A 12581-nucleotide genomic window follows, 5' to 3' on the forward strand; every position below is an offset into this window, starting at 1 on the left:
GGCCAGGGCAGGCCAGGCTAGGGCAGGGCAGGGCGCGGCAGGGCGGGGCAGGAGGGCCACCTCTTGCATAACGGAGACGGTCAGAGTTTGGCACACGACGGCACACGGCATTCTACACGCGCGAGGACACGGCCGACACGCTTCCGTTATCGGAACACCCGCCTGGCCCCGCCCTCCCGCGACCCTCTATCGCCCGCCCTGCCTGCCCTCCGCTCTATGTGGTATCTATCGGCTCTGCTCAGCGCCGCGCCCGCGGCGCAAGGCGCGCACATCGAGTCATTCCCCACGGCGTCTCTCCCGCTCGAATCCCCGCGTTCAGCAAAAATGCGGGAGAGCTCCAGAACGACATCTCCAGTATGGCTAATAAAAGCATTGTTCCGGTGCTGTTGAAGATAAGAAGATTGCAGGTTAAGGGGAAAAAACGGAGTTCGGAAGGAACATTGGAAGAAATTTATCAACATTTTGGTAAGAATTTGGATTTAAAAGACACGAAATAATTTCCATGAGCTGTTTACAACAACTCAGTAGCCTGATCAGGCCTATATTCTGCTATGTTCTTGCCCGCATTTATTATTCGGAGTCGTACTCAAACTAAAGTGAAGATAGCACGGCCCCAAGATGGCTCCAAAGTACCTCAGTTACCAAAGTTACTTTTTATTTGTCTGTACGCGGCTCTCCTCGATTTAAGTGCCGCGCGCGCCGCCGCGCACTGCTCCGCGCGGACGACGGATCTTCTCTCTCGTTTTGTTGTGACAAAACGCGCGAGAAAAAACACGATAAACTAGAGAAAACAAACAGACGCACTTGCGAGTTATGGCGAGTGACTGACCCGCAGCCGCCCGCGTCCACGCTCTGTCTGCAGCCACGTGATTATTTGTCGCGTGTTTGGACGGATGAGCGGTGACTACGAGTGAGAAAGAGAAAGAGAGAGAGAGAGAGATAGGAGACAGACACGCGGGGCAGCAGCACGAGACCCGCCCCGCCCCGCCCCGCGGCGCCGAGGGGGATGCGATGTGGGAGAGGAGAGACCCAATGATAGCGAACCGAACGAACGGGGCTCTGCTGGGTGAGCGCCTCGTGGGGCGATAGCAATAAGTAAAGAGGGTGAGCGAGGGGCGGGACGGGGCGGGGCAGCAGAGATGTCAAGGCCAGTGAGCGAGAAGAGAAACAAAGAGAGAGACGGAGAGAGAGAGAGAGAGAAGGAGAGAGGGAATGCCCCTCAAAGGGATTTACTCCACTTGCCCATACCCCCCGCCACGCGCGGCCGCTCTATTTCCAATACTCTCTCCCAGCCCCCAGCACCACCCGCCCACCCGGCCCCCTTCAACTCATTCAGTGCGACAAGCAGGCAGGGTGCGGTCGCAGTCCCCCCAAAAACGGCTCGGGTACGGCTCGCTGCAAAAATCTCTCGTTTTGCCCGCATAGCATTTGGGTTGCCGTTGCCGTATTGGTCCTCCTCGGGGACGGCGCTTGATGCTCACGAGCAGAGCGAAGCGGTCCGCGCGGCTGAAAGCGGTTGGGGGGAGGGGGGAGGGTCTGGAATGATGACGGACCAGACGTGGATGCTGCCCGTGGCTCTTTGAAGTCAACCATCCCAACTCCCCAATCCCTGTCCCCTCCTCCTTCGCCGCCCGTCTGGCTAAGCAAGCTAGCTAGCAACGACTCTACACACAGACGTCCGTGTGAACAACATTTAATTAATTTAGTCATTTGTATCGCTTTTGGCAGATGATTCCTTACAAGACCTAACACTAAACATAAATATACATAAGTATTGTTAATTTGCCTTGTTTCTATTTATTTCTTGGTTTGCCTTGAATTAATGAGAATGCACAGACTAAAATTAGGGTTGTAAAACAAAAATTTGGTTCCTACAGTATACAATGCACTGGTTATACAATTAAGCAGTTATGACGCGCTACACTCGGTTCTGTGAGGGATAGCTGAGGTGTTATGGTATGCTCTGTCACCTGTTTGTTTATATAATTTTTTTTCCTAGTTGTTTCCACAAGAGCGTGTGTTGATGTACACACGCACGCACGCACCCTCCCGCGTTCCGAGGTCAGGTCGCTTCTGGCCGGGCCCCGGGCCCCTTGAGCAGAGAGAGAGAGAGGTGTGTGTGTGTGGGGCGCAAAACGGGTCGGGAAGCCCCCAGCCCGCCCAGCCCGCGCGGGATCCAGATCCACTCACCGCTCCGCCACTCGCCTCACCTCGGCCAACCGCCGCGCCGGTCAGGTCAGCAGCACCCGGGCGGGGTCCAGGACCTTCACCCTGGCCAGGCCGACCTGCGCGGGTCCTCCGGGAACATCAAACGAACGGTATGAAGAGGAAAATAAAAATAATGAAGAGCGACGCGATGCTCTCGGGGCGGGGCGGGGCGTGTACGCGAAAGCACTTTCCGTCTCGCTCCCCGACACCCTTCAGTCAAACGCAACCCTCTCTCTCTCTCGCAACTCTCTTTCCCTCTCTCCATACTAAATTGCGCACTCTCCGCGCTCACAGCAGGCACAGCACGACGACGCGCGGGGTTCCACCAAAAGAGGTCGGCATCGAAAACAGGGAGGGGAGGTGGGAGGTGGGGGGAAATAAAGTAAAAGGGAGAAACTGAAAACGTGGCCGTAAAGGGGGGAGGAGGGGGTGAACGCTCATGAGGCAGCGGCGCTGCGGTTCGCACTTTTCATCCCTCAAAGGGAGACCGGCGCGGGAGAGTCGGGTCGGGTCGGACCGAGAGCGAAACGAGCCTTGGGAAGAGCTCGACAAAACGGAAGCAAGACAGGGGAGGCTGAGGCTGTTGGGAGAGAGAGAGGAGAAAGGACGTTCCTCGCTTAGCGGGGGGCGGCCGCGGGGGTGTCCGGGGGGTGGTGGGGCCCAGGGGAGCCAAAGTGGTGGCCTTGGGGGAAGGGAAGGCAAGAAGGCGGTTGAGGCAGGCAGTGTCGAGGGCGCTAAGGCGCTGCTGGGGGTGGGTGGTGAGCAACGAAGGGAGGCGACCACCACCTCCGCCGCCTCGTCGAAGGGCGTGAGCAACAAGCAAGTTTCGGACCAGTCAGTTCCACGGGCTGGTGGAGTCCTTGTTCGGCGTGTCCTGCTCACCCCCCGTCACCCTGGGAAAAATAGTAAGTGGCAAGGTGGCATTAAGGTGGCAACTAGGTGGCGAGGTGGGCGAAGTGGCATGTAAGGGGCAAGGAAGTGGCAACGAGGTGGAATGCGGCCAAGTGGCATAGAGGTGGCAAGCAGGTGGACCTGGGTGGCATCAAAGTGGCATCGAGGAGCCAGCCCCAGGTGGATGTTAAGGGGCATCTAGGTGGTATTGTAAGTGGCAAATAGGAGGTTAGGTGGAAAGTAACTTGGAATAAGTGGCGAGGCGTCCTACGCGGTCAATCAGAATGCAGAAATAAAAAAGACTTATACATAACAGCAAGAGAAAAAATATGAGACGAGAAAAATATAATTTCCTTTTATTAATAATGTAACACCCCAATTTTTTAAAGATAATGTTAAAAGTCTGTACTGAAAGAACTTTTCATTCAATTTTATAAAACTTATTAAGATATGAATCATTAAACCATGTTTATTGCTTGCTTTTATTCCCTGAGTCCACAAACCAGATTTGACTTGTGACTGTTATGGACTTAAAAAAGAATTTTTTTCTCTTTCCTATGTTTTTTTGTCTTCGTATTGTTATTATCCTCATTTTATAACGTTACTACATTTAGTTGGAGTGGCATCTCTCTTAGTGTTAGCCGTTCTGGGATCCATTAGCCTGCCAAAGCCGCTAACTTTTATCGAACTTGGTTGTGTTAAAAATGTGACACTTTTGTATTGTTAATGGATATAGCAATGGTTTTGCATGAATTCTTCTTGCAAAAGATTTTATCGACTTTGCCTTTATCTAGACCCAAACCTCATTTCATGATACTTGCGTGTAAATAATAAGGTAGTATCTATTAAAAATCATATGTATCATATGGTAAAGTACTTTGTTTCAGATAAGTTTGATTAAGATTAGCAACTGTTATTGTAAGTGAGAGGGCAGGTAGAATAAGCTGCAAGCTTTTAAATCACTCAGTCAAAAGAAGACCGGATGTAAAACAAATAGTTGACAGAGTGAGCTTTAACTTAATTTCTATTTTGAAAATATTTTCTGAAAGTTCAATGAGTCAACATTATGTTTTTTTTATCCAAGATACATATTGATTGTCCATAGTAACAGGATTTTTACTAAGTGCTATCAAAACACACACTAAAGTATCATGAACTGACTATAAGAATCCCTTTAAAAACTTTTCTGTATCTATTAACAACGCAAAAGCTTCATATTTTTAACACCACCAAGTTTAATAAAAGTTAGCAGCTTTGGTAAGCTAATCGATCCCAGAAATGGCTATCACTAAAAAAAATTCCAATATATGAGAAACCCAACGGGGCCGACTGGCAAAGAGGTGGCAAGCAGGTGGACCCAGGTGGCAGTTAAGTGGCATCAAGGAGACAGTTTGAGGTGGCATCTAAGTGGTATTGTAAGTGGCAAGTAGGTTAGGTGGAAAGAAAGGGGATATTAAGAGAAAACTAAGGTTTGCAAGCCTAGTTGAACAAAACATGTATACTAGAGACTAGTCTCACTCAGTAACTATCTCTGCAACAGTTAATTTTTCCTTCAACTGGGAAGATGAAATGCAAAATTTATTTGATTTGAGTGTGCTTATTTCCTACTGCTGCAGTCTTGATGATAGGTCATAAGGTCTTCTCCTCCATGGGTTTTCATTTAAACATAAGTCACTCACTATACATAGATTTTTATTGTGCTATCACATAACAGTACGGATACATTTTTTTCATGTACACTTCATTTCATCTTACAGGGATCATAGTTCACAATAAAGACTGAGTGTTCACTCTTTGCTGTAACTGTAAGAAATCTCACCCAGTCTGTTTACGGTACACATGTTAAACCTGAGGAAAACAGAAAGCTGGCATAGTTAAATTTCAAATCATACATTTTTTTTAAAAGTTCCAAAAGACATGCAAGGTTTGTGCTTATTCAATTTTAATTAAACTATAATGCTCATCTTCGAACTTGATCTGTCTTTTCATGATACAAAACGACCCTGAAATTCCCAGGTCGCTAACTCAATGCCTTCTTGAGTTATCGTGCATAAAGACATACAGACAGACAGACAAACAAACAAACAAACAGAATGAAACTTTTTTGGTCAGTGGAGTAAGGGGCCTTGCTAATCGCTCAGCCAATTACAACATTAGCATACACAAATATCAAATGACTGCCAACTCGTTGCATGATGAATACTTCCTGGCTTGGCCTGAGAAAACCTGTTTGTTAAAGCCACAAATGTTAATCGCCTCTGCAACCATATGGCACATTTGTAACATACATTCCTCTGTCAGTCGTCATAAACATGCACTGACCTCCAACATCACTAGGTCTAAGAGCTAATAATCTGCCTTCACATCTTATTTTTGTAATGTGTTTCAAATGACACCCACTTAGACTCCAAATAGGTCGAGTGTCTTGAAGCATTTCTCGTGCAAATATGATGACAGTAGAGTCCCTTTCATCTAGAACTACGTTGGTGATTTTACACTTATTGTTACCACCTCTTAAAACGTAAACACCACTATCATCTCTTTTGAAAGCAGCTTTGTAGTCTACTGTAGTGAAGCGTAGCCCATCATGAATAAACTTCTGAAATCTGGCCACATTTCCCATGAAGACCTTTCTCTGGCCGTCCCAAACAGCAGCAACCTCCTCATCAGACAATTGGTAATCTTTACCCTGGCCGACCAACGCCACCCCATCAGATCTTGTAGCCCACCTCAAAGGTCGGAAAAACATTTGATTGCAAAAGTTTAGAGTTTCATCGGACACATTAAACTTATCACATAAGCGTGGAAGGTTGTTGTAGATTGAGTATCTACGTGCCACACCTTTGGCTAATTCAAGTGGACTTTTAGACATTTGGAGAAGGTACCTATTTTTCCCCTCAAAAGGGTAACATGTATGGGTCCAAACAGGACCAAGATTAAAAACAGATTTCACAACATGCAGAAGTAAATGAACATTGTAAGTCATATTGAGTGCCCCATAGTACTTCTCATATAAAGTCACATACATGACAAGTAATTTACTAGCATATTCCAATTGCCTGGGAGTAATTCGCTTTTGCATTAGAAGATAAAATGCACTGGAAAGAAGACAAAAATGAGTTAGGTTTTTAGTTTCGACAATGCCATGCATTACAACTGGTCCATAAATAACCAGCAAAGCTCTAAGTTCATTTGCTTTGAAATGTTCTTTCTCCTTCAGGCTTCTTGGAGTCCTTGTCAGCACAGATGGTGGATGTAATCCCAAAATTCTTTCTGATATTCTATCAATTTCATCATCATCTAAAGTGGCAAGTATAAGATCAAGGTTTTGATTAACAACACCTTTCAAAAAATGCATAGAGTCTGGCGGCATACCTGAACCTAAGTCAAAATAATCAAGATTCATAAGAACAGATGGCCCTCTACATCCTTTGTAATGTCTTTTTCTGGAGTTTGGATGATTTCTCCTACTATACCCTTTTAACATTTGATCCCTATAAATAGCATCAGTTCGGTCAGTAGGAATGCTTTCTAGCCCCAGCATGGTGTACCTGACACTTCCACGTATATATTCCCCTTCCATGTCACAGAAGGTACAGCCAGAATAACCTGAAAACTGTTTGTGGTTTAACATAGGGTACCGAGCCTGGGTGTCAACCACACTAAACAGTGGAATAACCTTGCTATTTACTATCATACCATCTCTCTGCCAGTCTAGCCCCTCTCTGGACAGCTGATTTGATTCTTTTACAAATGGCTGCAGCATCACTAACATGTTAGGTTTTGCTTTGCCCACAAAAAGCCCCACTAGTAACATATGACGTGACCTCAATTTTGGTGGCAACTCATTTATCATTAGGTATATTGGCCAAAGTTGCTGGGTGGAGGAATTTCCTACTTTCACCCCATCAGTGTTAAATGAAAATGATAGATTATTTCTACAACTCAATACCGCCCCATCGCTGCTCAGATTTTTGTACAAAGCACCATCATAAATATCTTCAATGGTGTCAGGACCAGCTTTTACCCTAGTGAAACGATAATTCAAAGCTTCCGATATACCAGGTTTTTCAAGTAAATCTTTGATTTGTTGTTTCATACCCAGAGACATGACAAATTGTTTACAGCGCAACGGTGACTGCAGAACATGTCCACAGTCACATTGCATAGCAGATTCAGTAGCTGCCTCTCCAATGTAGTTAGCACACTCGGGGCAAATAGGATGCATTTGTTCATGAACTCGACTAGGCTCTGCATGTTTCAAAAGATAATAGTAAGATGATGGCACAACCTCCCTCTTATACAGGACATTAATCATTTGCAGAATGTCAGTCATAGCGGCATATGAAAGACTATGTCTCAGGCCAAGTGATAACACTGCGAGCAAAGTTTCTCCCTGAGTTGTTTCAGTGCAATCACACAGCGTGTCCCTCATCTCACCATACCGCTGTTCAAGTTGAACTGGACGATTCCCCACCTCACTTTGAGCATCTTCAAAAACTGTGTCATCAAGAGCCATTCCTTCGTCTTCATCGTTGAAACTGAAGGTCACAGCAGAGTGTTCATTATCCATGTCGACTGATAGATGGCTGTCATCAATAGCTGTTTCCATTTCATCTCCTGACTGATCAGTGAGTGGTTCAGTTGTGTCCTCTGAATCACAAGTACTGCTAGGGGCCTGTCGCAGACAAACAAGACATTACTGATAGAAAGACAAAGACAAATGCACTTCAAGATGTAGTGTACTCACTATGCTGGAATCACTTAAATTATCTTCTTCAGAACCTGTAGAGGAATCTACTGCGAATGAATAATTACTGTCAAACGATGAACCTTCATGAGCGACTAGTGGTGATGAGCAAACACTGTCACTGACACAGCTGGTGCTGTTCACATTTTCCGGTGCGTTCTCACAAACCTATGGCAGAGAATTGATTAGAGAAAACATTGGGCAAGAGGCAATGTTACATAAACAATATAAACTGACCTCTGAATTCGTTGTGGTTGACGTCTGGAATGCAGTCTCTTTGTCCTCGTCAGCATCCACTGTTCCAGAACATTGCGAATTTGGAGTAGGCATAAGGCCGAATTCCTGAAAAAAATAGCACAATTATTCAACAGACGCCACTAACCTATACAACAGTGTGGACAAATACTGAAGAGTCAGCCACTAGTTAGGCGAACACCAAAATACTTACTAGCATTATTGCATCTTCCCTGGCTCGCTTATGTCGTCGAAGCGTACGTTTAGGAATAGGTATCGCTGGGTCAACTTTGTAACGCTTGTAAGCCGGCTCCATTGCGCAGTTGAAGTAAATACGGTCAAGATTTGCGTACTGCTGTCACTTCGGGGCATAAGAGCCATACTAAACAGGTAAGATTTTCCAGAGCAGACGGACGGCCCCAGCTCAAGCGACAATTTCCTCCAAGAAAAGAAAACCAACTTAACCCTTCTGTTGCGATATTTGTTGGATTTTCCATTGCCCAACACTCACAGTAAAGCCCTAGGCTTCCCTCCCCCTCCCTCTTCGGCGGTATGAAAACACGCACCATCCAACTGTAAAGGGGCACCTGATTTTTCATACCTCTGTATTCGAATCTGAATAGGTATGGGAGGTATCTTTTCTCGACATCAAACATCCGCTTTCTCTCTCTCACTCTCTCGCTTCTTGTTCCTCGAGCAAGGTGGTTGTATTATTTGCGCAGGCCAAACTATACTGAAAAGTTCTCTCTTTTATTTTGTCTTAAGGTTAACTGCAAGGTGGTTTACTGGTAAGGTGACGCTCGGTCCGTTTGTTGGTTCATTTTGAAACGCTTCACTATTCTACATTATTTATTTTTTCTGCTTGTGAGAAAATAAACACGTGAGAATGGTGCGGCAAAACGTTCAACAAAATGAAGCACCACTCAAGTACGCGTACCTTGTTCCTGCGGGCGCCGGCCGGAATGAAGCGTTTGTTGCTAGAATTGATCTTATTAAAAATTTTCATCCTAAAGATGAAAACGATTTTAAGTACACTGACAAACATAAGTACAAGGCGTCACCAAAAACGCCATCGAAATACGTGCATGTGCTTCTGCTGGCAAGTAAGTATTCTTTCCTAACCTAAAATTGAATAAGTCGTAACCAGGACTTGTCTAAATTTTATTATCATCGTTTCAGCATCCAGCAGTGCAATGACTGCAAAAAAACAGAACGCGTCGACGTCGATACGATGGCCTCGCAGTCAGTTTAGCAGCCAGATGTGCAAGCCCTCTTCATCAGAGGATAATGCCGTTCCATCACAGAAGGTACATAGTGTAGTTCAGTTGAAGCTTCTTATTTTGCCACTTTGTTTGCCTATGTTCAGCAGTAACGTGTTGTAGAGGAGTGGTCACTTATCTATGTAACCCTGTGTAGCCTACATCAACACATTCTTTTGCTGTTTCAGGCTAAGGAGAAACAAAAACATAGCAACAATGTCAAATCCATGGATACAGTTATGAAAGCGTACCAAAAGGAAGCTCTTAAAGTTTTACAGCAGCAGCCTCCACCCGCTCAGCACAACCTCAAAGAGAAGTCCTCTCCAATAGTCAATACCGGAGATAAAGGGGCAGCCAGCTCGAAGACAGCAGTTGCTTCACCCAGGACATTTCTATCATCATCTGACTTTGCGCTTATAAGACAACAACTTTATAATGGTATCCATGAAGATTTGTGTTCACAGATTGCTGACCAGTTGCGTGATGATATTGCCTCGGAAGTACAGCAGCGCTTTGCAGTTGAGAAGGCAGAGTTGGTTAATTTGAAGTCCGAGGTTTCACAACTCATCCAGGAGCAGCAAAGTTTCTTGGAATCGATAAGACAGGAAGTCTCTGCACAGGAGCAAGGCACCAAGAACACATTCGATGGCCTCTTTCATAAAATGGAAAAGAAAATCAGAAATCTAGGTAAGTAATTTCAATTAAAGGTAATAATTTCTTTGTTTTTAGTGCATTAGCTGATGCTCTATCAAATTTGCGTATTATTTAACAGAATCTCGAGTTGGGAACAAGGAAACAGATGTAGTCCAGCATCAGGCAACCCAAGGACCAGCACACGTCGCACGGGTTACACTGAAGGCTTCACCTGGTGAACAGGTTTGTGAATGTGTATTGATTTATAACACCAGCATATTTGTATGTCAACACATACATTCATTGTCTTTGCATTCTTACAGATTGATATTGGTGAAGGTGTGTTAATTTGTGCCGAGTATTGGGCCACTGCCAAGAAAGCAGTATCTAAAGAGGCTTGGGTTTCAAATATTTTCTATGGCCTCTTCAAAGATGAGGCAAAGTTCTACCGCTGTCGTCAGCCTAGGACACAAGATACTCGACTCAAAGTTATCCCATCTATACCTCCCTATTTGGTTGTTGTTAGAGGTAAGGATTTCTTGTCATTAAAGTGTTAGACTCCTTTATTTTTTATTTTTTGAAATTATTTTAGCAAAAAGTGGTGAACATCATGTGTTATCTCTTTCAGAACATTTTCGGGAATGGCTGAGGAATAACCCTAAAGTACTTGATGAGTGGGCAAAACCAAAGCAACGCAAAGATGAAGTACTTGACCCACTTGATCTTATTATTGCCCATAGGCAATGGGACAAGCAAGTAAGGGAAGAGAGTGAACCTGACAAGAAGACGAGAAGGGCTGCACGTCTTGTGCAGATAGTCAAGAGCCTTGAGAGTCTAATAGGCGACAGAGCACAAGAACTATATAGGGTGGGGCAACCAAGGGGAGCTAAAAGGTAAATAGTACTGTAATCAATTTTGAAATAGCTATCATGTTTTCACTCGAGTGTCGAAACAATGCGTTGTCACGGGTAGTGGATTAAAAAGCATGTTACTTGTGTTGCAGGGCAAAGGTGCCGTCGCCTATACATTCAAAGGAAAGGAGAAAGAGAAAGAAAAGGAGGTGCGAATACACCTCATATAAAAGTGGGAGAAAAATTGTGAATTCCAGTGATCCTGATGACCAATTTGAACCTGTGGATAACAGCACCGAAAAAACGGTTAATGTTGAGGGTACTGATTTTATTCCTTATCAGTTAGCCGACAAAACCAGCACTCCACAGAAGAAAAATGTGGAGGATTTTGGAAATTCGAATGTTTCCTCAGCAGGTTCTATGTAAGTAATAGAGTGTTAGAGTAAATCCAGTACTTTTACGGTCAAAGTGTGTCTATACAAAATTACTTACTGACCCTCTGTTTCTATTTCAGTCCTGATGATGATAATGAAGGCGACCTCTTTGACAGTGACAATCATTCAACATCCAAGCAGTCAAGTGACAGTCAGTCTTGCAGATCCACATCATGTGACAGTCGGTTGTCTTCATCACCCAAATCAAAAAGCAGGGAAAATAGTCGTGACTCAGATGACACGTATTATGCTCCAGAAATTACTGAAAATGCTCAGCATTAATTAATCTAGTCATCAATAAATCTTAACAAATGTTTAGTTTGTTTGATTTGTTTTGTTTTATTTTATTTGTTATTACTTTATGTTATTACCGTTTTGATGTAAAAACACGTATTTATTTTTTACTCTGACTTAAATTCCAAATGATAAATTATTTAGTCGGTTAGTATTTGTAAATTTTAATCTTGTTGTTAATGTTTATGCTTATATTTCATATCATATTTTTCTGTGAGCGGCCCTACTGGCCCAATTTCTTTTAGCTGTCAATAACTTTTGGTCATAGTACTTGTCATTTCTCACCAACAAAAACGTTTAAAACCAAGGTCAGAGTCAGTGAGAAATTTGCTATTTTCTAAAGAGAGGCCATATTTTATATCTGAAAGCATTTATGTGATATTTTTCTGTTTTATTATGAAGGGTTAGTTAATATGTGAAGTGACTTCTTCCAATATGTAGAATGATGGATTTGATGAGCATTTCATTGTCATGTGCAATTTTGTTACCAATAAATGTATACATGCAAACGTATTTTCGTCTAGCGCTATTTTACCTAGAAATTCCATTATTCACTTTTGAGCAACTTAAATGCCACCTTATTGCCACCTAAACCGCGGCGCGCGCGCGCGTTTACCACCTACTTGCCAGCTTGATGCCACCTAAACGTGCCACCTCGTGCGCTTAAGCGGCCAATTTCACTTAAATGCCACCTTGATGCCACCTCCTTCCCACTTGGCCCACCCCGATGCCAGCTTGCTGCCACCTTACCACCTAGTTGCCACCTCGTTGCCACTTGGGGCTGCCACTTCGCCACTTAAAAACCACCTCTTTGCCACCTTACTGCCACCTTGCCACTTACTATTTTTCCCAGGGCAGCCCATCAGCGCGCTGCGGGTACGGTACGGGGTGCGGGACCCCTGGCCCCCGACCCGACCCGACCCGGCCTAGAGAATCGCAAACGAGCATCTACAGCTGCCCCGCGGCGCTGCCCCGGCCTCGCCGTCAGGGCGGTCAATCAATGTTTCAGACGATCGAAGCAGTCTCG

The 12581-nt window shown here is 44.6% G+C and overlaps 3 protein-coding genes and 1 long non-coding RNA gene across 6 annotated transcripts in view; 2 read left to right on the forward strand and 2 right to left on the reverse strand.

Annotated features, from left to right (window-relative positions):
- LOC113203728 (E3 ubiquitin-protein ligase RNF19B) overlaps positions 1-12581 on the reverse strand; it is a 73175-nt gene that overhangs the window by 58644 nt on the left and 1950 nt on the right. The window lies entirely within an intron of this gene.
- The window catches only part of LOC127750398 (uncharacterized), an 11153-nt gene continuing 1473 nt past the window's right edge, over positions 2902-12581 (forward strand). Inside the window, exons 1-2 of the long non-coding RNA XR_008011671.1 lie at positions 2902-3095; positions 12408-12430. This is a non-coding gene — a long non-coding RNA (uncharacterized LOC127750398). The remainder of the gene's footprint in view (positions 3096-12407; positions 12431-12581) is intronic.
- LOC113203706 (uncharacterized) lies at positions 4774-8440 on the reverse strand. Its single transcript, XM_026418511.2, has 4 exons — positions 8298-8440; positions 8087-8191; positions 7850-8017; positions 4774-7777 (listed from the first exon to the last, which is right to left on the reverse strand). Exons 1-4 carry the CDS (start codon positions 8397-8399, stop codon positions 5348-5350), a joined length of 2805 nt encoding a protein of 934 aa, XP_026274296.1. The 5' UTR covers positions 8400-8440; the 3' UTR covers positions 4774-5347.
- Positions 8709-12067, forward strand: LOC127750397 (uncharacterized). 3 transcript variants are annotated; one of them, XM_052272010.1, is made up of 9 exons: positions 8709-8871; positions 8953-9186; positions 9263-9390; positions 9531-10029; positions 10115-10218; positions 10299-10503; positions 10604-10868; positions 10979-11248; positions 11341-12067. In XM_052272010.1, exons 1-9 carry the CDS (start codon positions 8709-8711, stop codon positions 11540-11542), a joined length of 2070 nt encoding a protein of 689 aa, XP_052127970.1. In that variant the 3' UTR covers positions 11543-12067. The 3 variants fall into 3 exon arrangements, with proteins under 3 accessions (XP_052127970.1, XP_052127971.1, XP_052127972.1); XM_052272011.1 differs by having other exon boundaries at positions 9097-9186; XM_052272012.1 differs by having other exon boundaries at positions 8750-9186.

This window comes from Frankliniella occidentalis, unplaced genomic scaffold (genome assembly GCF_000697945.3).
Source record: "Frankliniella occidentalis isolate FOCC.00 unplaced genomic scaffold, Focc_3.1 Scaffold184, whole genome shotgun sequence".
Lineage (NCBI taxonomy): Eukaryota > Metazoa > Arthropoda > Insecta > Thysanoptera > Thripidae > Frankliniella > Frankliniella occidentalis.

Excerpts from the sequence above, each read along its gene's own strand:
- LOC113203706 (XM_026418511.2), bottom strand. The coding sequence starts at position 8,399 with ATGGAGCCGGCTTACAAGCGTTACAAAGTTGACCCAGCGATACCTATT. Across the intron at positions 8,018-8,086 it reads CAACCACAACGAATTCAGAG|GTTTGTGAGAACGCACCGGA; the intron begins GTCAGTTTATAT and ends TCTCTGCCATAG. Across the intron at positions 7,778-7,849 it reads ATTTAAGTGATTCCAGCATA|GCCCCTAGCAGTACTTGTGA; the intron begins GTGAGTACACTA and ends TGTCTGCGACAG.
- LOC127750397 (XM_052272010.1), top strand. The coding sequence starts at position 8,709 with ATGGGAGGTATCTTTTCTCGACATCAAACATCCGCTTTCTCTCTCTCA. Across the intron at positions 8,872-8,952 it reads AACTGCAAGGTGGTTTACTG|AAAATAAACACGTGAGAATG; the intron begins GTAAGGTGACGC and ends TCTGCTTGTGAG. Across the intron at positions 11,249-11,340 it reads GTTTCCTCAGCAGGTTCTAT|TCCTGATGATGATAATGAAG; the intron begins GTAAGTAATAGA and ends TTTCTATTTCAG.